The 26,878-nt window shown below is 43.8% G+C and overlaps 1 protein-coding gene across 13 annotated transcripts in view; it reads left to right on the top strand.

Annotated features, from left to right (window-relative positions):
* The window catches only part of sox6 (SRY-box transcription factor 6), a 624,359-nt gene that overhangs the window by 378,781 nt on the left and 218,700 nt on the right, over window positions 1-26,878 (top strand). For all 13 annotated transcript variants that reach the window (XM_048545909.1, XM_059652056.1, XM_059652052.1 and 10 more), the window contains one exon: window positions 5,449-5,538. In XM_048545909.1, coding sequence (XP_048401866.1) covers window positions 5,449-5,538 — 90 coding nt within the window. The remainder of the gene's footprint in view (window positions 1-5,448; window positions 5,539-26,878) is intronic.

The raw sequence follows: 26,878 nt of genomic DNA, 5'->3' as shown, positions 1-26,878 counted from the left end.
CGGTTGTCCCAGTTCCCGAAGAACATGGCCTCGCTCTTACCCATATTGACTTTGGCACCCGAGGCCAGTTCAAACTGGCTGCAGATGTCCAACAGTCTACTCACTGACCGACGATCGGTGCAGAAGACGGCGACATCGTCCATGTACAGGGGAGTCTTGACCTGAAGGCCTCCGCTGCCTGGGATAGTCACGCCCTTCAGGCTCACGTCCTTCCTGATGGATGCGGTGAAGGGCTCCACACAGCACACGAACAAGGCAGGAGAGAGCGGGCAGCCCTGCCTGACTCCAGATCTGATGGGAAAACTGTCCGATTCCCACCCGTTGATCGAGACTGCACTAACGATGTTGGTGTAGAGCAGCCGGATCAAATTGCGGATGCCCTCCCTGAACCCCAATTTGGAGAGGACGTCCCTCGTGGAAGCATGAGAGACCCTGTCAAAGGCCTTCTCCTGGTCCAGGCTGACGAGGCAGGTGTCCACCCGCCTGTCCTGTACATTGGCGATTGTATCCCTGATGAGCGCGAGGCTCTCAACGATCTTCCTGCCTGGCACAGCACAGGTTTGGTCAGGGTGAATCACCGACTCCAGGACAGACCTGACCCGGTTGGCTATGACCTTGGCCAGGATTTTGTAGTCCATGTTCAATAGTGAAATGGGACGCCAATTCTTAATTTCTTCCCTCTCCCCTTTCCTCTTGTAAATGAGGGTGATGATGCCCTTCCTCATGGACTTGCACATTTCCCCTGCCCGAAGCGCACTATCGTACACCTCCAGCAGGTCCTGGCCGACCAGGTCCCACAGAGCGGAATACAGCTCGACCGGTAAGCCGTCGCTCCCGGGAGTCCTATTCCTCTCCAAGGACTTGAGGCCTCTCGTCAGCTCGTCCAGGGATATCGGCTGGTCCAGCCACTCCCTCGTGCCGTCGTCTAAGACCTCCGTGATAGACGACAGGAGCGACACGGAGGCCGTGCTGTCCGTGGGCTTCGTGTCGTACAGCCCGGCGTAGAAGGATCTGCTGATCCTCAAAATGTGGCCGAGACGACGTCACCGAGCCACCGTCCTCCTTCAGCCGGCTAAGCACAGAGCTCTCTTTGTGCACCTTCTGAAAGAAGAAATGTGAGCACGTCTTGTCCTGCTCCATGGAGCGGACCCTGGACCGGAAGATTACCCTGGAGGCCTCTGCGACGAAGAGCGAGGCTTGCTGGCCCCTCACCTCACGGAGGTCCTCCGTGACATCGACCCCCATCAACTGCAGAAGGAGCAGGTTCTGCACCCTTTTCTGGAGTCACGATAGCTTTCCCCGCCTCTCTCTCGCCTTCTGAACACCCTTGAGGACAAAGAACCTCTTGATGTTCTCCTTCACCGTCTCCCACCAGTCGCCCGGAGACTCAAAGAGGGGTTTCACGGTTCTCCAACCGGCGTACTCTCTCTTAAGCTCCTTGACGTTCTCTGGGGTCAACAGAGTCGTGTTGAGCTTCCACGTCCCCTTGCTGGCCGGCTGGTCATCCTGTAAGTGACAGTCGGCCAGCAGGAGGCAGTGGTCAGAGAAGAACACCGGCTCGATGCTGGTGGACCTGACCGAGAACGCCCGTGACACAAACAGGAAGTCTATCCTTGAGCAAATAGACCCGTCTGGTCGCGACCAGGTGTACCTCCGCTGCGCTCTGTCTGCAGGGGTGCTGAAGACGTCGAGCAGCTTGGCGTCCTTCACCGTGCCCATCAGGAATCTGGACGTGACGTCCAGTTGACTCCCCCCACCCGCTGTCCCCACGCCGGATCTTCCATCTGCATCGATGATGCAGTTGAAGTCTCCGCCTAGGATGACCAGCCTGGACGTAGCCAGCAGGGGTGGAAGCCGCTGCAGGACGGCCAACCGCTCACTCCGTACAGCTGGGGCGTACACGTTGATCAGCCTCAGGGGAGCATTCCTGTAGGTGATGTCAGCCACTAGGAGGCGCCCCCCCCACCACCTCCTGAACTTGACAGATGGTGAAGTTGCGCCCCCGCAGCAGAATAGCCAGGCCCGAGGAGCGACAGTCGTTACCCCCCGACCAGATCGAAGGCCCAGAGGTCCAGGCGCCGGACCATTTCCAGTACCTGCTGAGGTGTGGTATCCCGCACTCCTGCAGAAACAGGAGGTCCGCCCTGACGGTGGTCAGGTAGGCCAACGTGACACACATCTTGCGGTTGACTTGACGCTGCACACATTAACGCTCGCAACTTGTACCCCCATTGTGGGCAGTGACCGCAGTACCCTCCCCAAGTCCAAGGTCCAGCCCCTCTATCTGTCCCTTCATGCCCATTGCTTGGGCTAACTGCTGGACGCTCTCCGGGCTCAGGAAACCGTCCGTGCTGCCTTCTGGGTGGCATCCCCCCATCGGGGGTATGGAGGCAGGAGTGTCTGGCTCTGGATCAGGCTGGGGATGTGCTGTTTCCTCCTTCCCGCCTGGAAGTTCCGGGGGGCCCTCCAGTGCCCCAGCGGCACGTGACTGGGTGTCGGAGGGAGCCTCAGGATGCCTCCCGTCACCTGGAAGCGGGGTGCTGCTTTCCTTCTCCCTTGAGATCTTTAACTTCTGCTTCGGGCGGGCCCTCTCCGAATCCCCCTCGTCAGAGGAGCTCTTATAGCACGAAGGTGTGTTCCCAGATGTTTTGTCACCATTCTAGGTAACATCAACAGTGAGCCTCCGACGAAAGTGCTGGTGTTATGTCCCGCTTTCTATTTATCTGTTTAGATTTCCTTGGGTTGGTGATGTCATTTCCTGTTCTTTTTCTCAGGGGATGGTAGATTTGCTCCAAATCAATGTGTTTGTTGATGGAGTTCCGGTTGGAATGCCATGCTTCTAGGAATTCTTGTACGTGTCTCTGTTTGGCTTGTCCTAGGATGGATGTGTTGTCCCAATCAAAGTGGTGTCCTTCCTCATCTGTATGTAAGGATACGAGTGATAGTGGGTCATGTCGTTTCGTGGCTAGTTGATGTTCATGTATCTTGGTGGCTAGCTTTCTGCCTGTTTGTCCAATGTAGTGTTTGTCACAGTTCTTGCAAGGTATTTTGTAAATGATGTTCGTTTTGCTTGTTGTCTGTATAGAGTCTTTTAAGTTCATTAGCTGCTGTTTTAGTGTGTTGGTGGGTTCGTGGGCTACCCTGATGCCAAGAGGTCCGAGTAGTCTGGCAGTCATTTTGGAAATGTCTTTGATGTAGGGGGAGCGTGGTTATGGCTTCTGAGCCTGTTTTGTCTGTTTGTTTGGGTTTGCTGCTGAGAATGGGGCTGGGAGTGGGGAAATTTTAAAGCTGGTGAATTCCACATTGAGACCGTTGTGTTGTAGGCTCCCAGGCTGGAATATGAGGTGCTGGTCATCCAGTTTCCAGGTGGTGTTGTTGTGACACTGGAGGAGGCCCAGGATGGACATGTCATCCAGGGAGTGGGAGGGGGAGTTGAAGTGATTCGCGACTGGAAGGTGTTGTTGCTTGTCGTGAACAGAGCAGAAGTGTTATACAAAGCAGTGTCCGAGCCTCCCCTTGGTGTCACTGATGTAGAGGAGGCCGCATCGGGAGCAGTGGATGCAGTAGCCACATTGGGAGCAGTGGATATAGCACCATTCCCTACCTGCACTCCCCTTCACCAGCCCACCCGACTTCCCCAATCCCACCCCTCCGCTATATATTTATTTCAGAGCTCCCTCCCCCCCTCCCATTTCTGAAGAAGGGTCCCAACACAAGAAACGTCAGCTTTCCTGCTGCTCTGATGCTGCCTGACCTGCCGTGCTCCTCCAGCTCCACACTGTGTTATCTCTGACTCCAGCATCGACGGGTCTTACTATCTCTGAGAAACTCAGCAGGCCTGGCAACATGTGTGGAGAGAAATAGGGTTAATGTTTTTGAGTCTTCAGAACTGAAGAAGAGTCATTATGTTTTGAGACAACTCTGTTTCTCTCTCCGTCCATGCTATGAGAACAGCTGAACTTTTCCAGCAGATATCTGGCATCAGCAGTATTTTGCATTTATAAAATTTGCTATTCATTTGAGACACTGGTTCCCTGAAATACAGTTCATTTGCAGTTTACTTCATTGTTTTCTATCCCAATATGTGAAAGGTCCAAAAAGGTGCAAATCAGTCAGGAGACACATATCTAGGTGACTGGATCCAGTTATTCTAATGACATGTTATTTTAAGTTCACACTGAGACTTGCTCATTGATTGTTTCGGGTGATCACTGTGGCCTTCTTATGTCAGTGCTTTCCTTTCTTCTAAATGTTTAGTCCATGAAAGATCCATGTGTTGAAAATTGGATATTGTATGTTGAAAATTTATCATCTATTTTTACTACTATCATAACAATAGTATTGAATTACATGCCTACAGGGCAGGATGAATCATTGTGAAAATTATTGCATCCTGGTTCATGTTTTTGCAATCTCTATGTAGGTATGCATGTAGAAACTGTACATTAGGATAGTAAATGAAATTTCCAATATAAAAGAAAGCAAGAGATAAATTGGGAGATGAGAAGCAGGTTCACTTAATGTTCATAATGGGAAAAATGGTTGAAAGAATTTTTTGAGATGCTATCAATGTTCATGTAAAGAACAAAGGAGCAATAAGAAACAGTCATCATGAATTTAGTGGCAATACTTCATGCCCCACAAATTCATTGGAATTCTTTAAGCAGGTAACTGGATGAGTAGGTGCACTTTACTGGATTTTCTAAAGGCATATTGATGCAAGCTCTACACACTCTACTTTCAAAAATGGTTGGGACTTATTGAATTAATGGCAAATTAACTTGCTGATTTGAAAGCTGTCTTGGCATAGGCATTAGAAACTCATGATGAATGGTGAAGAAAATAGCTGCCATGGGATTTATTTTGCAGAATAATATAGATTCACCTAACACCTCACAGACCAATATCTTGTAACCAAATAATATGATTGTTATTTTTCACTTTGAAACATTCCATGATTAAATCACAAAACACAACAGTTAGAAGAGGCAAAGTTTGTATGCCTATTTAGTTGAGCGTAGTTAGTTCTGTGGACTGGAACATTTTTGATTTGTGCTTTCAATAATGGGAAGATGTCCTTCAGCTTTAGTAAACCTACTCTACTCTATCAAAGCATTCTGCTTTAAACTTACTACACAAAGTGTTCTGTTTCATATCAACAGCCATGTGATTGTCTATTTAGTTCAAACTAAAGGCTGCTTTGCTTTGTGGGCCTTTGAACTTATGATTCACATGTGGCCAAATGGAATAAAAGTTCTGGCAATTATCAATGGAATTTGGGGAGTTGCTGTTTAGTAATTAATGGGTAATAAATGTTGATTATGTTAGGACAATATACATGATATTCATTAATACAGACGCCAATGAAATATAATTCCATGAAAGGACCAGCGTTACTTCCTGAGCAGTAGTTCTGATTATTTTCATGTGATATTTTTTTCTCCACAGAATCATCTTGTGTTGAGAAGTTTCTCTCAAAGGACTGGAAAGAGAAGATGGCTGGACTCAATACAGGGGAGATACTTGGTGAGATCAAAGGTATGTTGCTAATTTGAATTGATGCTTGACACTCAGGGGCCAGTAATATTATGAGGGAAAAAAAATTCCAACACAAACTACAGATTGACTAGTGAAACCAATGTTAACTAAATTAATTTGATAGTAATTAGGGGGATTAGACTTGAAATCCCTTATGGCAGGTGGATGCAGGGAAGGTTTTCACCTGAAACATTGACTTTCCTGCTGCTCTGATGATGCCTGACCTGTTGTGTTCCTCCAGCACCACAATATATTGACTCTGACTCCAGCAGCTGCAGTTCTTGCTATCTGTAGGGAATGCCTTCAATGCCGTATACAATAACATTTGTGTAATCTTGCATTTTGTGCATTGTTAGACCTCTTCTTACATCCATAATAAACGTGAGTGGAATAATTTCACCACGACTGTGACTGAGTGCATAGCCTTTGCATCAGGCTCACTCTGAGTACCCCATGTAGTGCCATATGTGTTATTGGTTAATAATGCAGAGAATATTCCAGGATATACAATTATTGTTACAATAACACAAAGATTTTCTAATTTTGATATCCTAGACATGTTTTATATTAATTTGTATTTTGTCCCAATGTCCAAACATCCCGTTTTAAGGCATGGTAGAAAGTAATTGGAGGAAACAGATGGGTGTAAAATTCTTCTAATCTCCCAATTTGGAGGCATATACATTTTTAGTGCACTGTTTTGAGTTTCTCAGTAATCGCACCTAGGCTTGACTAGCAACCTGCAGTAAAGAGTCAACAGATGCACATAATCAAACCATAATTTGAATGTTAAATCTTGCTACCCCTTGTATCTTAAATCAAGTCATCATAAACAACAAATATTTCTACATCTTGTCATGTCTTTTGAGTTCAGTGTCTTTTTTCTTCAAGTTTTTGAACTATGAAAGTTGCTGATCATGACACTGAGATTTAGGAACTTGTTAATCATGACACTGAGATTTAGGAACTTGAGGTGTGGTTCTGCATGATAAGCTCAATAATGCAGTTGATAACACATGGTCACTCACTGGAAACAGAATGTATCCTCACAATGCAGTCCTCAAAATTATCCTGGCCTATTCACTGTCAAATGTCTCGCATTCCAATTTGTGTTGTCATCTTACAGACAAACATTGGTACCAAGCAACCACTTGATCTACTTTGATGTGAGTTTATGTTCATGATTTAGCCTGTGACACACCCCAATCTGCAATTCCCTTGCATGTGTTCACTTGTTTAAGTATGCTTTTGCGTTATCTTGTTGTTTTTTGATATCATCTATTTTCACATCGAAATTGCGTTCAGATAATATTGATGGTTGAAGGATGGTCAGGACCATGCAATCATGAATTTGGCTGGTGTCTTTTTAGTCACTGTGCCTGCAAAAGATCGATATTTGAAAAGAAGGGTATGAATGGATTGTTCAAATGTTTTCCCCTCTGACACACCACCTCGCAAGACTGATTATGGTCACCTTATTGATTTGTTCAAAACACTAATTTGATTGCAGGTTATTTGCAGTGTTTTTGTGCCTCGGTAAACAAGTTTCAGGCAGCTCCGACCAGAATGTTACCAATGAATGTGCCCAAGCGTCCCACAATACCAAAGCAGTCAAATCCAACCGAACACAAGCTGGTACCAAAGCAAAACTTCCTCTTTTATTAGGAACAAAATTACAATCATTTTTAGTACTAAACATACTCTCCCTGATCCTGTTTGGCCACTTACGGTTACTATACTTCCCGAATCTCTCTTAAATTTACACAATTGTGCTCTCTGTGGCTCTATCTCTGGGTCTGTGAAGCTGCTTTCTCCGTCTCTCTCTCTGGATAGTCAGCTGGTCTCTACCTCTTGCCATACTGGTCTCTTCAAAAGGCCTTCAACGATTCCAAGAGTGGTTCTAAGAAAGAGATCTGCAGTTGAACTCCATTTTTACATGTTTTAGACGGTTTTCTGGAACTTCCTGCATTTCTGACCAAGCAGGGAGATACCACTCTCCCCAAAACTCCCTTGTCTGCTCCAAACTCCCCACTAACCCTACCACATCTGGTACCTGTCCCTACAACTGCAGGAAATGCTAAAACCTACCCCCTATTATCTCCCTCATCACCTCCATTCAAGGCCCAAAGCAAACCTTTCGTACCCAACAGGGGTTCACCTGTATACCCATCAACTTGGTCTACTGTATCTGCTGCTCCCAATGTAGCCTCCTGTACATTGGTGAGATCAAGCATAGACTTGGAGACCATTTCACAGAGCTCTGTACGTGACAAATGACAACGCCTTCTGATCGCTAACCCTCCGACTGGGTGAAATGTCCATTTTGGGTCTCTTCCAGTATCACAATGACATCACCCGCAAACTGGAGGAGCAACACCTCATACTCTGACTTGGGAGCCTATAGCCCGATGGTTGAAATGTGGAATTCACTGTTTTAAAATCTTCCCAACCCCAGCCCCGTCCTATGTTCAACCCTTCGTCTCATCCCCATCTCCTTAACCTGCCATAACCTGTCCATCTTCTCTCCCACCTACCAGTCGCACCCATTCCATTGCCCAATCCCCACCGCTCCCTACCTGCACCTACCTATAACCATCCCACCTACCTTCCCTGGCCCCCACCCCTCCTCTGTCTATTTATTTCCCAGCTCCCTCCCACCTCCCCATTTCTGAAGAAGGGTCCTGACCCGAAAAGTCAACTTTCTTGTTCTTCTGCTGCCTGGCCCGCTGTGTTCCTCCAGCTCCATGCTGGGTTGTCTCTAAGTCCAGCATCTGCAGTTCTTGCTATCTCAGAGAGATATACTTCATAGTTTGTAACAAGACTTAATCATTTAGATGGCATGTTACCATCTTTCTGTAGCAGAACCGGGAGCCTTTCTGTCTGGCTGTCCTTTGTTCAGTGAATAAGTTGTTGGGGGGCCTGTGCAGACTAACTGTTGCTTTTTACATTTTGTGAATGTCATTAGCACCTGGCTGCTGTGTTTGCACTGTGTGGGTTTTGTGATTTCTGGGCTTCACTTGGCCAGTGTACCAGCATCCCTTGCTGTATAGCCAAGTTGGCAACCTGTGTTTTAGCACCCAGGAGGCTGCTACATTCCCCCCATTTTGCCCAGAAAAACACTTACGCGAATAAAGTCAAACCTAATTATGAAAGTTGGTTATTTTTGTTGTCAGGGGAGCTTACATGTTCATGTGCAAACCATTACGTACATTGGTCAAGCTTATCATATTAATATATGTTTAAGAAAGAAGGTAAACTCCCTTTGTGACAATCCATACAGGATTATAGTGCGTAGACAACATTAAGCAATCAGAACAAGCAAAAGTAATAAAAGTGCTCACCCCAGGAGTTCTACCTTAAATTCCTGTGTGCTGGAACGGTATTATTCATAGTAAGATGTGCTAATCTCTTGGGACATTTGTCTTTCCCAGCATGCAGTCTTAACTGCCATTATCCTGAGGTATATAAAGATGATCGCAATTAAGACCGCAACAAGATGTGAGAGGAGCCACATTCATGGATGACAGGCTAGGGGTGTAATGGTATGGCCTGCTTGTTCGTATTTACTTAAAAGTGGCCCTATCAACGTCCCCTGTCTTTCCACAGCATATAGAAGGATGTCAATGGTAACCCATCCAAATACCTTTTCTTTATAATTATGATATTTTGACTTCATGGGTCCTCAACCCAATGTTGCCACTAGACATAATTAGAATTCCTAGCATCAAGCCCAGCACCTGACCAAAACTGTCCTTGCAGTTGTCATTATACCACACCTTAGTGAATGAGCCACCACAACTGACAACTAGAGCTGTTCACAGTCAGTGTCGTACAATGCACATTACTGATCCAGGATGGGACGTTCTGTGGGCTAACCTGTCTGAGATCCTCCCTTGGCTATTCAATCACCCAGCTTCTGTAGCTGCTGCACAGGGTGTGGTTTTGCTGCTCATTGTCATCTCTGATTTTGCCCTGGATGATCTGCTTTATCATCTTGGCATGACCCCCTAGTATGATCACTAAGCAGCGGCTAGCCTGATTCTCCCTAGGTATCTTGTGATCTCTTATTGATTGTATTTAGTCCTTTTAGGGCTCGTTTGACTTGTTCAAATCCTGAGTTTATTTTCCAAATTAGCCAAATCAAGAGTATTGACCATTTGTCACTCCTGCCCCATATGCTGTGGCCAGATCATTAAAGAGTTACCTTTTCTTTCTCTATTAAATGTGAAGGGAGGTCCCATCTATGCATACCATGATGTCTGCTGGGTTGCACCACTGCTATCCTGGGTACATAATTTTCCCTTGTTCCTGCGCTATACTTTTGGATACAGCCATTACAATAATACATAGTACAGAATAAATGCTCTGTAATGGTTGCATCATTGTTTTGGAGCAGTTGTTATCAAAGAATGCAAGTTCATTGCATACTCTTGTGTGGAACCAGTTCTTCCTTTAATTCTTCAGACCACTGAGTTGTAGGTACCGGCATTTTTGCAATATACTGTCTGTTGCGAATCCATCCTTTAAACCCTCCTGTTTAAGAATAGGTACTGTTGTGTCTGAAATCACTTCATTTCCAATAACCTCTCTATTGCTAATACTGTATGAGATAATAGTATGACTAAACATGATGGCTACTCTGAGATACCCAACCTCAAAGTTGTACTGATGAAGACGATCTGCCATCTGCAAATCTGCAGAGATCAATGCCCTAATCCTGGTGAACTAGTAACATAGTCAATACCTTGTGACTGTTGCAGAGATTGAATTTTACACCATAAAGATCAATGTGCCAATGTTGACAAGGAGAGGTGCAAGATAAGATCTCCCAATTTTCAGTAGCATATTTGCAATTTCTGGCAATGCTCAAGATGTATATATAAATGATTGGTAATTTCCTTCCTTCAGTCCATGGTGAGAGTACAGTTCCTCTCACATTTCTTAGTACATTTTTTGTGACATATGATTCAGAACGTGGGTTAGAATATGTAAGGATTGACAGAGATACAGTCTTCACCTTTAACATGTCAATGATGTTTGCAGGGTAATTGCACATTCCAATTGTGCATCTTCACATAGTAGAAATTGAAGCAAGTAAGCAATCTTTGCATTGGTACAATTGAATTTGTGAGGAGCTCTGTGGTACAGTGGTAATGCCCCACCTCTGAGCTGGGAGGTCTGGGTTCAAGTTGCGTAGTAACAGCTCTGAACAGATTGATGAGAAAATGCATACAAAAAAAGAACAAATTTGTAATGAAAATCAGTGGAACCATGCAATAATGGCAACCCGTTCACTTTAGACAGGGTCAGAAGTGCATGAATAACTTTGATGTTGTCACCTCTAGCTGTTACACCTGCTGCTGTCACTGTACCATAAGAAGTTAGCCTAGGATGCGCCAAACGTAGAGTGTTAAATTGCTTTCAAGTGAAGTGAGAACTGCTGATTGTGCGCTACTTTGTCCTTTCCATGGGCAAGGATGGTAACCCATCAATATGTGACAAGCCTGAAGAAATTATCCTCTGAAATATGGTAGGTGTGAACTTAGTCTGTCAGTGATACTGTAGTACCAGAAAACACTTTTGTGAGTAACAAAAGCTGTAACATACCAACTTGCTTCACTAGTGACGATTAAAGATAGCTTCATTGTATGTTGGGCTCTACGAAAACTACTATATTCATGAAAATATGCTGATAATACTTGGATCATATAAAATGGATAATATCTGGAGCAATTGATTTGTTGACTGGCTGTAGGTTGACACATGGACTAAGTTTGTCAACTTATACACTCAGCAATGACTGGGTTCCAAACACACAGTGGTAAGTTGATTCACTCAATTAGTTGATCTACTGCAAGAAACTCGTGATATTACAGTCCCTGTGATATTAGTGCCCACATCACAATTAGTGAACATCTCAAAGTTTGCATAATTGGCAGAATTAATGTGTCAATATAAGGAGAATAAACCCTTTAAACACCACAAATGCAGGAAATAAAGGATCTTGTGACAATGGGAACTGCAGATGCTGGAGAATCCAAGATAATAAGATGTGAGGCTGGATGAACACAACAGGCCCAGCAGCATCTCAGGAGCACAAAAGCTGACGTTTCGGGCCTAGACCCTTCATCAGAGAGGGGGATGGGGTGGGGGTTCTGGAATAAACAGGGAGAGAGGGGGAGGCGGACCGAAAAGATCTTGTTGGCTTTAGAAAGTGTCGTGTAAATCGTGACAATGATCCTGTAAATGTACTAACCAGTCAAGTCTTCAAATTTGAAGCAAAAACCTATGAAAATGGTTTATGTTTCAGATATGCAGAGATGACACCAATTTCTATGTCTAAACAAGAGTTTTTATTTACAATGCTTTTTAAACTGATTGCTCTTTCAAGCTTACAGCTTCTTGCTTTTGGTTTTGTTTCTTTTTTTCAATTAACTCACATTGTCTTGACAAATAGTACAGAGAACAGATACCAGACACACAATGAAATACCAAAAATTTGAATAATTAAGTACAACACCATCTTTCTGGCTGCTGTGGGCATGGTTAAAATCACAGTTTAAATCTGAATGCTAAAAGTATTTACCAATGCTTTACAGTACATGCACAATTGCTCAAAGTGGTTCAGAAAATATATTCACCTGTGCTAATGGTTATCATTAAGCATATTTGGGGTCAGACAAGGCACATTTATGAAGGTATGTTATAAAAAGAGCGGCAGTCCAAAGTCTTAAGATCATGGACAATTTTGTCAGTCACCTTAAACCTCTCTGCAATAGTACAAATAATGTCAGTGAATAGCATGTGAGCATTAACCAAAAAGCGTCAGTGAAAAGCACTGAAATTGGTTGAAAGGTGAACTTATGTCTTGGAAATACAAGTACATAATGAGTGAAAAGCTTTTGCATCAGCGATTGAATATGGATATTGAGGGAAAATAAAGTCACAACATCTCATTAAATTAAATAGAAATAGAACTACTTATGCTAGAACTTTTAAGTTATTTTGAGAATGATGCCATGCTAAATTGAACCGATCATATATTGAAATTCAAAATAGGTTTCTGGGATCAGTGACCTTCTGGAATTCACCCATTTGAAAAAAAAATCAAAATATTTTTGATCTTTTCCTTTTATATATTTAAATTTAGCCCACCAAGTCCAGAATTATAATCTACTGGGGGAGAAGTCAAAGAAATGTATTTATTAAAGGGTTTTAATTAGTCTAGAATATAGCTGTTAGCAAAACTGAATACCGTCTGAACACGGGTTTTGTAATAATTCCCCGGACTCTTGGAGCCTTTGTGAGCAATGGCACTGTACATTGCTGTTAGTGGGAGTTATTTACTTTGGAGGAAAGACGCTGTGCTAGAAGATAACCTGAGCTCACTGTCCCTCTAAAGCTGCCTAAGGTTCATGTTTTGTGGCTGTGCCTCTATGGGAAGGAACATGGCTGGGCAGCTTGCCAGCAAGACCGTATTAATACTCTGTTGCCTCAACTGATAGCAGAATTCTTCCAGATGTGTTGTGTAGGGAGAGAGAAGATGAGCCAGGCAAAAAACAATAAAACACATGTAGCTTATGTAAGCGAACAACCTGTTCAGCAATACACTTTATTTTCTCGTCAGGAGTGTTTAACAGAGGTCATGGCGTAAAGTACAGAATGTGTCTATACTACTTGGATTGTAAGCAGCATAGGGAAAATGCAATGAATGGAAAAGTCTAGTCACCTGACAAGAAACTAGTTTTATTCTAAAAATAAAGAAGAAGTTCTAAAAGCAAATAGGGAACATCTTGACCGAATGCAGAAGTGTAATATGGCCACTAGTGACTCAAGATTATATTTTACACTGAAAGAAATACAAATATTTCTAGCAGAAAAGGAGGCCATTCAGCTCATTAGCTCCATCCATTATTGAAATTTGAATGAAAATTTAACTATATGTGTGAATACAAATAAAAGCCAATCACTGTATGGACAGAAATTTGAGTGCTTCTGACTTGAAACACAGTTCTGGATTAAACAATGAACAAATAATGCATAGAATATTGTTGCCATTACCCTATAATGAAATATTATTCCAAACAGTCACCAAACTCAAAATAGAATTAAATACTTTTTTGAAATGTGTTCAGTGTCTTTTTAGCTTCTTTGATCTTTGCTGTCTATAAATGATCCATTGTGCCTGCAGCTTCCAAAGCACAAGATTTTTGTCTAATGGAAAACATAGGTTGTAGGGCCAGGATCCAGAGAGGAGGATACCACTGTGTTTGAAAGGAATAGTACAGAAGGTGATGTAAATCAAGATATTGTGGAAAAGTGATTATCAAGCTTGAATTTTAAGAATTGCATGTTGTATAATGATGGAATACCAAACTATTCTTCTGTCAGTTTTACTTGTTCATGTTATCATTTATATAAACCCAGTGTTGGATGAAAACAATACAAAGACCAAACTGTCAAGATGAGTAATATCTCCTGAAATAAATGTGAGCTGTGGTTTATGGAACAGGGTTTGGCAATGGGTCAGAGAGGTCAAGATCAACTTCATGGGTCAATAGTATGTCAGCACCATAGAAAATTTATCTTTTGTGGTGTGAGATGGAAATTTCATTCTCACTTTGTGTTGGTGGCCCCTCAGATAATTTTATTGCCACGCTAATTTAAGATGTCCAGGAGTAGGAACACCAATCTGCTGACAAATACTGTGCCTTGATTTAAAACATTGTGGCCTTTTACCAATATGTTGTCATTCGCAGAGAGATCAAGATATGTCAAGTTATATAGAGGTTTACAGCACAGAAGGAGGCCACCTGGCCCATCCGGACTGTGCTTGTTCTTTTCCACAGGAAAGGGTTTATTGCTTTTATTTTGTGTCTTTAGGTTTCTTCCACTCTGTAAAAATAATGGCTGAGACTTTAACTCAATCAAAACCCATTCACTAATACAGATTTGAAATCGAACCCATTGATGATATGTTCAGTTGTGAGCCGGACTGTGGTAATTTGGTGTCAATGATCTACTTTCTATGTGGCTGGATATTCCTTCATTTGACTAAGACTGTATCAATCCAGACGACAATCTCAGACTGGGCTGGCATGATCTGTTTTTGTGGCCTTCACTGCTGGTCCCGGGCAAACAGGATGTCTTGCCTGTGCGCCATAGTGTTTGGCTGGACCTCTAGGTCACTGCTCACACAGGGGGGTGCCAATTTCCCCCTGCCATGTCCCACTCTAGGCTGATAGTACTTGTCTGGGCACACAATGGTCTTTAAAAATGGCATCAACTAGAGGGATAGTGATCAATTCTGGGCTGTCCAGTTCGTGGCAAGTTGTTCCTGGAATGACAATAAGATGGGGCTAGAACTGGACAAGAGGGATGCCATAGGAGCAGTGTAGATAGGTAATGAGGTGATATGATGAGAAACTTGATGGTCTTACAGTGAAACCCTGCCCCCGCTCCACAAAAAAGTTGATGCAACTCACACTTCCCCAAACAATGTCAGATTTTGTATAAAATAGTAACAAGAATAGGCTATAAAATGTGAGGCTGGATGAACACAGCAGGCCCAGCAGCATCTCAGGAGCACAAAAGCTGACGTTTCGGGCCTAGACCCTTCATCAGAGAGGGGGATGGGGTGAGGGTTCTGGAATAAATGGGGAGAGAGGGGGAGGCGGACCGAAGATGGAGAGAAAAGAAGATAGGTGGAGAGGAGAGTGTAGGTGGGAGGTGGGGAGGGGATAGGTCAGTCCAGGGAAGACAGACAGGTCAAGGAGGTGGGATGAGGTTAGTAGCTAGGAGATGGAGGTGCGGCTTGGGGTGGGAGGAGGGGATGGGTGAGAGGAAGAACAGGTTAGGGAAGCAGAGACAGGTTGGACTGGTTTTGGGATGCAGTGGGTGGAGGGGAAGAGCTGGGCTGGTTGTGTGGTGCAGTGGGGGGAGGGGACAAACTGGGCTGGTTTAGGGAATCGGGTGGGGGAAGGGGAGATTTTGAAGCTGGTGAAGTCCACATTGATACCATCGGGCTGCAGGGTTCCCAAGCGGAATGTGAGTTGCTGTTCCTGCAACCTTCGGGTGGCATCATTGTGGCACTGCAGGAGGCCCATGATGGACATGTCATCTAAAGAATGGGAGGGGGAGTGGAAATGGTTTGTGACTGGGAGGTACAGTTGTTTATTGCGAACCGAGCGGAGATGGTCTGCAAAGTGGTCCCCAAGCCTCCGCTTGGTGGTGTGTGAGAACGAGGAGGATCCTCTTTGGGCGGTTGAGGCGGGGGCAGGGTGTGAGGGATGTGTTGCGGGAAATGCGGGAGATGTGGTCAAGGGCGTTCTCGACCACTGTGGGGGGTAAGTTGCGGTCCTTGAAGAACTTGGACATCTGGGACGTGCGGGAGTGGAATGCCTCATCGTGGGAGCAGATGCGGCGGAGGTGGAGGAATTGGGAATAGTCTCACCTTACACCCCGCCCCCGCCTCAACCGCCCAAAGAGGATCCCCCTCGTTCTCACACACCACCCCACCAACCTCTGGATACAATGCATCATCCTCCGACACTTCCGCCATCGACAATCCGACCCCACCACCCAAGGCATTTTTCCATCCCCACCCTTGTCTGCTTTCTGGAGAGACCACTCTCTCCGTGACTCCCTTGTTCACTCCACACTGCCCTCCAACCCCACCACACCCGGCACCTTCCCCTGCAACCGCAGGAAATGCTACAGCTGCCCCCACACCTCCTCCCTCATCCCTATACCAGGCGCCAAGATGACTTTCCACATTAAGCAGAGGTTCACCTGAACATCTGCCAATGTGGTATACTGCATCCACTGTACCCGGTGTGGCTTCCTCTACATTGGGGAAACCAAGCGGAGGCTTGGGGACCGCTTTGCAGAACACCTCCGCTCGGTTCGCAACAAACAACTGCACCTCCCATTCGCAAACCATTTCCACTCCCCCTCCCATTCTTTAGATGACATGTCCATCATGGGCCTCCTGCAGTGCCACAATGATGCCACCCGAAGGTTGTAGGAACAGCAACTCATATTCCGCTTGGGAACCCTGCAGCCAATGGTATCAATGTGGACTTCACCAGCTTCAAAATCTCCCCTTCCCCCACCCCATCCCAAAACCAAGCCCAGCTCTTTCCCTCCACCCAGTGCATCCCAAAACCAGTCCAACCTGTCTCTGCTTCCCTAACCTGTTCTTCCTCTCACCCATCCCTTCCTCCCACCCCAAGCCGCACCTCCATCTCCTACCTACTAACCTCATCCCACCTCCTTAACCTGTCCATCTTCCCTGGACTGACCTATCCCCTCCCCACCTCCCCACCTATACTCCCCTCTCCACCTATCTTCTTTTCTCTCCATCTTCGGTCCGCCTCCCCCTCTCTCCCTATTTATTCCAGAACCCTCACCCCAACCCCCTCTCTGATGGGCCCGAAACGTCAGCTTTTGTGCTCCTGAGATGCTGCTTGGCCTGCTGTGTTCATCCAGCCTCACATTTCATTATCTTTAATTGTTTGGCCCTTTGAGCCTGCTCTGCTATTCAGTAGAATCATGGCTGATCGACTCTCTTCACATTCACTTTCCTGCCCTTTCTCCATAACCTGGATTCCCTTCCTGAATATGAATCCATCTATCTCAGCCTGAAATATACGCAAGGGCTCTGTCCCACAGCTCTCTACGTTAAGGAGTTCCAAAGACTTACAACCCTCTGAGAGAAGAAATTCCTTCTCATCTCAGTCTTAAATTGGCATTTCTTAATTCTGAGACTATGCCCTCTGGTCCTAGACAGTCCCATGAGGGGAACCATCTCCTCAGCATTTACCCTGTCAAGAACCTTAAGAATCATCTTAGGTTTCAATGAGATCACCTCTTATTTTTCTAAATTCCAACAAGTAAAGTCACAATTTGTTTAACGTTTGCAGATAAAACAATCCCTTCATATGTGATCATCCCAATGGAGCCCAGTGAGTTTTAGATTTTACCTGCTAATTATTCCTTTGAACTCCTTTCCTGTGAATCAACCTCAAGCTCAGGTTTATGTGGCGTGAAGATCAATTGTTCAAAGAAAATATTGCACGGTAGACTTTCTATATTTTATTCTGGGGTGGTAATTTGGAAAAATAAGTGCAAGGTAAAACTGTATCAATATTACCAGATTTTGATTTCTGTAAAATCTGTTAGGCTCAGGGAAAGCAAAGATCTGATGCTTGTTTTCTTCAAACCTTCTTTTGTTTTAATTTGAAATTTTCGTGAGAACAAGGTATAATGGAAGCACAGATGACAAAGTGTGAACAAATTTATAAATAATACAGTAAATTGTGTTGTCATATAGCCATATGCAATAAGAATTATTTTAATTCAACTTTTTAATTTAATTAAACCAAAACAATATTCACCACAAAATTTTCTTTAAATATTTGCACAACATCTAGAATTCCAGTGCTTAATGTGTATTTAATTCGAACATCAATTAACCTTTTCTCATTCTCTTACTTCATAGTTCAAATAACTGACAATATCTGTGCTTAAAATGATACCAGTTGACCTCTTGTGGCTTTGCTTACAGGCTGTTAAACCTAATTTTCGAACATTAAACAGAATACTACGTAGCTGTACCTTTCCCTAATTATTTGCACTTTATTTTCAATAACAATTTTGTTAGAGTATTTCACTTTTTATCACCTAATATTAGATTTGTGTTGTTATGGCATGTGTGCTGATGGACGTATAGCTTTATCTTGCGTTTGCTTTAGTATTTCTCCCGGCCAGTCCACTGTCTGTTCATTGTAACTGATGTCCATTTCAAGCCCACCGACTCCCACAGCTACCTAGAATACACCTCCTCCCACCCACCTTCCTGCAAAAATTCCATCCCCTATTCCCAATTCCTCTGCCTCCGCCGCATCTGCTCCCACGATAAGACATTCCACTCCCGCACATCCCAGACGTCCAAGTTCTTCAAGGACCGCAACTTTCCCCCCACAGTGATCGAGAACGCCCTTGACCGCGTCTCCCGTATTTCCCGCAACACATCCCTCACACACCGCCCCCTCCACAACCGCCCAAAGAGGATCCCCCTCGTTCTCACACACCACCCCACCAACCTCCGGATACAACGCATCATTCTCTGACACTCCCGCCATCTACAATCCGACCCCACCACCCAAGACATTTTTCCATCCCCACCCCTGTCTGCTTTCCGGAGAGACCACTCTCTCCATTACTCCCTTGTCCGCTCCACACTGCCCTCCAACCCCACCACACCCGGCACCTTCCCCTGCAACCGCAGGAAGTGCTACACTTGCCCCCACACCTCCTCCCTCACCCCTATCCCAGGCCCCAAGATGACATTCCACATTAAGCAGAGGTTCACCTGCACATCTGCCAATGTGGTATACTGCATCCACTGTACCCGGTGTGGCTTCCTCTACATTGGGGAAACCAAGCGGAGGCTTGGGGACCGCTTTGCGGAACACCTCTGCTCAGTTCGCAACAAACAACTGCGTCTCCCAGTCGCAAACCATTTCCACTCCCCCTCCCATTCTTTAGATGACATGTCCATCATGGGCCTCCTGCAGTGCCACAATGATGCCACCCGAAGGTTGCAGGAACAGCAACTCATATTCCGCCTGGGAACCCTGCAGCCTAATGGTATCAATGTGGACTTCACCAGTTTCAAAATCTCCCCTTCCCCAACTGCATCCCTAAACCAGCCCAGTTCGTCTCCTCCCCCCACTGCACCACATAACCAGCCCAGCTCTTCCCCTCTACCCACTGCATCCCAAAACCAGTCCAACCTGTCTCTGCCTCCCTAACCTGTTCTTCCTCTCACCCATCCCTTTCTCCCACCCCAAGCCGCACCCCCATCTACCTACTAACCTCATCCCATCTCCTTGACCTGTCAGTCTTCCCTGGACTGACCTATCCCCTCCCTACCTCCCCACCTATACTCTCTCCACCTATCTTCTTTTCTCTCCATCTTCGGTCCGCCTCTCCCTCTCTCCCTATTTATTCCAGAACCCTCACCCCATCCCCCTCTCTGATGAAGGGTCTAGGCCCGAAACATCAGCTTTTGTGCTCCTGAGATGCTGCTGGGCCTGCTGTGATCATCCAGCCTCACATTTTATTATCTTGGATTCTCCAGCATCTGCAGTTCCCATTATCACTGTCTGTTCATTGTTACTTTGCTTGACCTGGATGGGCTGAAAGTTTTTACAGATGAAGCCATCATCTTCAATCTGCATCCTTGCCCACCAATTCCATTCTCTTCCTTGGGCACTGTATCAATTTGAAATAGACTGCCCCATCCTCCATCATTCTATTCAATTGCCTTAAGCTTCTGTGATTCCATTTGCTTTCTGTCACAGACAACCAGCTGACACATCCAGAACATTATCTGTCTTTGTTCTTGCTTCGGCCCATCTGCAGATGAAAGCCTAATCTATGCCTTTGTCAACTTTATGCTCAAGAAGTCTGATGCTTTCCAAAGTGGCCTGCAATTGTCAGCAACTCATTTCCTATCTTGCTTCAATTTCCAACCGTCTGAAATCCTTGTTCTTTCTAATTCATGTTGGCTTTTCTCTGATTACGAATCCTCATCTTCATGTTTAAATTATTTCTGTGCTTTCTCTTCCATGAACAGCATTATATTGAGGCCAGACAGCTTGCTTCTGGCCCCATGCCCCCACACTTTCCCTGTGGGGAAAACCAGCCAGAAGCTGACACATGTGGAACACACTTGCCCTGTGCTAAATTGGAGGAGGGTGGGATCTCACCTCTCACTGGGAGGAAGCACTGTCTCTAGGAGCTGAAGGCCAATCTGGGCTGTGTAATGGGTGCTGTTTTGACTATAGGATGAAATACAAGGAAGATCTTGATTGTCTCAAAAAGTCATAGGATTTTAGAATGAGCCCCGGGGGTCGGGGGGGGCGCGGTGTGCGGGAATCAGTCAGATTTTGGAGGAAGTGCCACCACCCCCCCACCCTCCACAATGTATACAGGGTAACATTCAATTGTCCCACCTTCATTCCTATCCTTTTTTGAGTTAGACCATAAATAAAGATCTGCCAACTCCAGCTGTATTTAAACCTGGGTAGTATATGGTCAAGTTTCAATTATTCTAACAAAATTAATCTGATCTTTAATTTGCAGTTACATATGACAGGCAACTGTCAACTTCTGTGCCCACCCAGTAAGCACATTATGGCTTGGTGATAATGGGGTCTGCTGGTGATGGAACAGGAGGGTGATGGACCAGTCATCCAACCTATTTCATATGTTCTCCCAGTGAAAGCACACCTGACGCGCACACATCAACTTCAGCTTGGTTCTCTGTAACCCACGGTAACCCTACATCCTTTGCAGAGCTTCAGTTCTGGCTGTTTGCAGATTCAGCCTCACAAAACAATCATACTGCTTGCTCATGCAGTGTGTTAAATGGTTAGCAATGTGGATGCCCATGGAGAACTGTGTGTGTAATTGTTTCACCCAGAATATTGGGATGATTGGGCAATAAAATAGGGAGAGAATAACAAAGTTGAGAATATTAATAATGGTCTGGTGGCATGGACATGAAAGGAGTAGGATTGGAAATTGTTAGAAAAGTTGCAAAGTAAAAGAGGTATTTTTATGATTTATTTTCTGGAATTCCTGATTTTATTTGTATTTATGATGTCTGTTTTCATTCCTTAGGTAGTGATAAGAACTTGTAACTTGGAACTTTTTCATGCATTTTTTTATTCCTCGTGGCACACAGCCATTGCTGGTTGGGTGAGCATATATTGCCAGTCTATTTCTTTTATTTCAAGGATATACTTTATTCATAATAAAGTATATACATAGTCACAAATGCAATTTGGTTCTGTACAGTAGCATATCAAGGGAACAAAAACATTAGCATTTGACTCTATCCTCAACAAACTAAAGACATTTTTTATACTTACAAGATCATATTTATATACATTTAAGGCACCAGGAGGGTACAATAATTGAATAGACTCCCATTTAGCTTCAGCTAAAGACCTCAGACAGTGATCTTTCCCTCTTGTGCCTTCGCAGCAGCTGCTCCAAGCTTTATTGTGTCCCTCAGCATGTAGTCCTAGGCCTTGAAATATGCCTGCCTGCAACACTTGGTCAAGCGCACCTCCTTGTTTTGGAAGACCAGCAAGTTTTGGACAGGCCAAAGAACATCTTTCACCAGACACAGTTGATGTTCCTTGTTGCGCTTAAGAAGATGATAGTGAGCTGTCTTTTTGAACAACTGCAAACTATGTGCTATAGCTTAACCCAAAATGTCTTTGGGAAGGGAGCTCCAGGATCTTGACCAAGTGTCAATGAAGGAATGCTGATATGTTTCCAAGTCAAGAGATTGAGTGGCTTGGAGGGAAATTTGTAGGTGGTGGTGTTCCCATGTATCTGCTGCCCTTGTCTTTCTAGATGCAAGTGTATTCAGCATGAAAGACGTTGATTGGTGAATAATTAAAGTGTGAATAATGAGTTGGAAATGGAAAAAACACAGGTCTTAACCAATGAGAGAGATGAAAATTTACACTGACCAAACGTCATGGTCATGCTGTAAATAATAGATCCAACATGAAAGGCACATATAAAATTATATTGTAAAGTTTAAAACCATTCTGTTCAAATTGGAAATAATCCATTTAAAGTTCCTATATTTGCTTATTGTCACTAACTGTTCTAATTGAAATGATCTAATGATTTAAAAATGATCTTTCAATTTAATGGCTATGGGATTTGGCTATGGGATGCCTGACGCAAACATCTTATTGTTGAGCAATTAAAAATTTAGGTATGGTTTTTAATTTCTTCTTGCTTGTTGTGATGATATTTGGCCCAGGTGAAGTAAAATAATGAAAATCTGTAATTTTATCAAAATGTCTGTGGAATTTGCAGTTGTTTTTAGTAATATTAGGAAAGAAATACTCAGAGTTTACATCAGTTGTGAAAAGATCACTTGTAATTTTGTTGGATGATAAGAAGTACAAATCCAGGTGACATTGTGACTCTTGGAAGCTGTATCAACAGGAAGAAAGTTAAGAAAGAAGCAATGGAGCTGGTAGACATAAAATAGGATTACAATCACAGGAATTGGAGACTGAAGATGATGAGTACATATATGCAGGCATAAGAAGAAATCAGGCCGAGAAATAAAAATGAACACATAGAATTCTTTTGATAAGAAAAGAAATCCCTGTCAGGAGGAGGTCAGTTTTTTCTGTTTATCTGAGAAGGAGACAGGAGTTCCTGGAGGTACAGTGTGAGCTCACTAAACTTGGTCTAAACCAGGAAAGCTGAGTGGAATAGCTTTCTTCCCACAGAAGTGGTCAAAACACGAACAATTTTGTTGGTTGGTTGACAAGATCCTCTGGAAAGCTATAGCATCAGGTCTGTCATGGTGAGAGAGGATTTTTAGAATTGTGTCTCTCAGATGATAATTGTACTTGTGAAACCCTAAATTGAAAGCTGTCGTCAGACACAACCTATCCCAAGTGGATAAAGAACAGCAGATTATGAAAAGGTGTCATTAAGTTCCTCTGCACTTATGGGGAGTGATAAAACTGTTAATTGTTGCATATCTTTTATTGCATCGACCATTTCAGGTGTGTTATCTTTTAGTTTGTTCATTAGCCTGTTAATTCATGTGTAATTTATGTTGATTCTGATTCTCGCTCATGTAAAAACAAAAGTAAAATTTAATCAGAGATAATAAGAACTGCCGATACTAGAGTCTGAGATAACACAGTGTGGAGCTGGAGGAACACAGCAGACCAGAGGGCGTCAGAGGAGTTGGTGTTTCAGTTCAGGACCGTTCTTCAGGGAAGGAAATAATTTCTGAAGAAGGGTCCCGACCTGAAACGTCAGCTTTCCTGCTCCTCTGATGCTGCCTGGCCTGCTGTGGGGTCCACACTGTGTTAATAAAATTTAATTGTTTTGGTAATCTTTTCATCTGGGGGTCCTTCAATATTTTGGATTTTTTTTTGGCTTGCAGTTTCCCCATTGGGTATGAGCCATTGTATGTTGATTTTGGTAAATTATAACATGACAAATCAAGATGCTACTGCTGGGGAGTTCAAATCACTGTATGTATAAATTAACTTTTTTATTTACTTGTGGGAAAATGATATCACTGCTGTACCATCATTTATTGGCCATTTCTAGTTGCCTTTGACAAAGTGGTGGTGACTGCCTTCTTGAACTGCTGTAGTCACGTGGTGTTGGTTCACCCACAATGCTGTTAAGGAGGGAATGCTAGGATTATGACACAGTGACAGCGAAGGACTGGTGATGCATTTCCAAGTCAGGATGGTGAGTGGCTTAGAGGAGGTGCTTGCAGGTGGCGGTGTTCCCATTATCTGCTGCTCTTGTCCTTCTAGATGAGAGCAGTTGTGTCTGAAGATCTTTGGCAAATTTCTGCAGTGCAGCTTGTAGATGGTACACATTGCTGTTACTGAGTGCCGGTGGGTTCAGGGAGTGGGTGTATGTGGATGTGGTGCCAATCAAGTGGGCTGCTTAGCCCTTGTTGCTTGGTGTTAAGCTTCGTGAGTGCCGTTGTAACTGCACTTATCCGGAGAAGTGGGGAATATTCCATTGCACCCTTGATTAGTGCCTTGCACATGATGGACAGGCTTTGGGGATCCTCTAACTATAGCCACTATATTTATATAGTGTTTCCAGTTCAGTTTCTAGTCAGTGGTAACCCCTGGAGATAACAAGATGTAGAGCTGGATGAACACATAAGGTCAAGCAGCGGTAGAGGAGCAGGAAAGCTGATGTTTTGGGCCTAGACCCTTGGTCAGCTTTCCTGCCCGCTCCTCTGATGCTGCTTGACTTTGCTGCTTTTATCCAGCTCTACACCTTATTATCTCAGATTCTCCAGCATCTGCAGTCCCTACTATCTCAGTAACCCCTGGATGTCGATTGTGACGGTTTCAATGATGATAATGCCATTGGATGACATGGGGCAGTGGTTAGTTTATCTCTTATTGGAGATGGTCATTGCCTGTGGCATGAAAGTTACTTTCCACTGTTCAGCCTAAGTCTGAATATTGTCCAGGTCTTGTTTCATTTTGACATGGAATGCTTCAGTATCTGAGGAGTCACAAATGCTGCTAAACATTGTGCAATTATTGGGGAATATCTCCAATTCGGAACACATGTTGGAGGGAATGTCATTGATGAAGTATCTGATGATGGTTGAACCTAGGACACTACTCTGCAAAAACCCTGCAGAGATGTCCTGAAGCTGAAATGACTGACCACCAACAACCACAACCATCTTCCTTAACATCAATATCATTGCGTAAAGCCTAGATCATAAGCAGGAGACCATTATTATGTATTTGAGGTTTTGTGCCCTAATTATACATGCTAAGGGTAGTTCCTATGAAGTTGCTGCATACTGTTGGTGCTACACTACAGTGCTAGCCAGGAAAAGATGCAGGCGAAAGAGCTGGACTGGAATCCAGAACCTCTGACCCAGGGGCAAAAGCGCCATCTCTATAGAGTTGGTGTGGGAAAGGAATTTATAGGTCCTAATATTCTTTCCATATCAGCCCATCCTCTAGGCTCAAATCTTTCCCAAAGTCTTAAAAAGTACAGAATTCCTTCCTCCATTCCCCTTCAGTTTTCATTTTCTCCTTTCATTAAGTTTACTGACATGTCTCAGTATAATTCAATAAACACCGGCCTTGCACTGGTAATTTTTATCCCCATGAGTCTTTATTATGTGGAAATGTTAAACAGTGTGCATTGGCAGACATTAAACTACTGTACTTACCCATGTCCATATTGATGCACTTTCTAGCCTGGGGTATACAACGATTAAAAACCGAACCCTGACTAATATCTATCAATATCAATTAGTATTAATTTGTATCAATTCCTGCCACTTCAGGTGAGACCACTCCACATAACTCAGGAATCAAATCTGTAATAATCTGTGTGAATCTGTTCTACAGTAATGTAACGTAAAGTAGTGTATTGACTTGCATGCCACCAGCAAAAGTTTATAGAAATGAGCTTAGGTACAACTTCAGTAAGTGAAGATATAATGGAGGCATTAAATCCAGAAGCATCATTCCATCACCCTGTGACTTCCAAAGCGTCAAACGCTGAATGGAGGCTAAGAGTTTTCCTATGGATTTACTGGGAAAATCTGTCACTCGTCATGCTTCTACATTGCCAGTTATATAACAGCATTATTAAAGACCTATGAGGTAAGTTACCTGCTCATTTTTCTTGGCAAGTATGTGGTTAAGACCCAGGAAGTGTATGCTGCTGAAGGGCAAAACAAATCTGAAAGTACAGAATTGAGAGGAGAATTTGCAGCAGACATGTTATTTCACTGCCAATTCCAAACCAGTGGCCCATACGTACAAGCCAGAAATCCCTGGCAAAAATTACAATTAGAAATCAAGTCAACCCTACATTCTACCTGAGCAACTGCTGGCTCCTGGTTATGGAGCAGTCACTGTTGATGGTCTGGGAGCCGTGCTGTCAATTGGCTTAGTCACATGGCAAGCACAGAGACAGTACTAATTGCTTGTGTTCATACAATTTTTTTTCAACGTCTCCCCTTTTAGTTATTTGTTTGAAAGTGGGAGCTTAATGAAAGAAATAAAGGGTGAATACTATCTTGGTCTTAGTACAGCTGAAAGCTTCTTTGCCAGAGACATACATCTGTATTTATTGTACGCACGTGTATGTTCATACCTGACTATGTTTGACAATCAAAAAGAGCGATGAATCAGGGATGGTATTCTCACATACAAAACCACAAAATAAAAAAATACATAATCTGGAAGTACTCCAAGCCACGAAGCTAGAAGCAAACAAGAACAAGGTGTGTTTAGCCTCTTACTTTAAATGCTACTCCAGCTTCTCCCACAGGGTAAGATTTTGACATTAAAATCAAATAAAAAAAATCTATAAGAGCTCAGTGTTGGGATAGTTGCCACATATTTAATTATTAACTAACCCTGGATATCAGTCAAACAGTAAAGCTCATGTTTAAAATAAATGGAAAAGATTTCCTTTGTGCGCCACTTGTCGCAAAACCACCTGCAAATTTTAACATTGTTGTCAGAAATAGTGATAGTGATGTTAGGGGACCCACTTGAACAATCCAACCATTCCCTCCCCAACCCCACTAAATTGCCAACATATGTATTTATTGATTTTATGATATTTTTGTTAATTGATTACAAACAGATTATTAGAAATGACTACTGAACAGCAATATATTTGAAACTAATGCAGACAGGAATGGCAAATTAATTATTCTGAATTTAATTATGCTGATGAGAAATATTGAGAGAAC

This window comes from Stegostoma tigrinum, chromosome 17 (genome assembly GCF_030684315.1).
Source record: "Stegostoma tigrinum isolate sSteTig4 chromosome 17, sSteTig4.hap1, whole genome shotgun sequence".
In the NCBI taxonomy this organism is placed as follows: Eukaryota; Metazoa; Chordata; class Chondrichthyes; order Orectolobiformes; family Stegostomatidae; genus Stegostoma; species Stegostoma tigrinum.
This window is presented reverse-complemented; position numbering and strand designations above follow the sequence as displayed.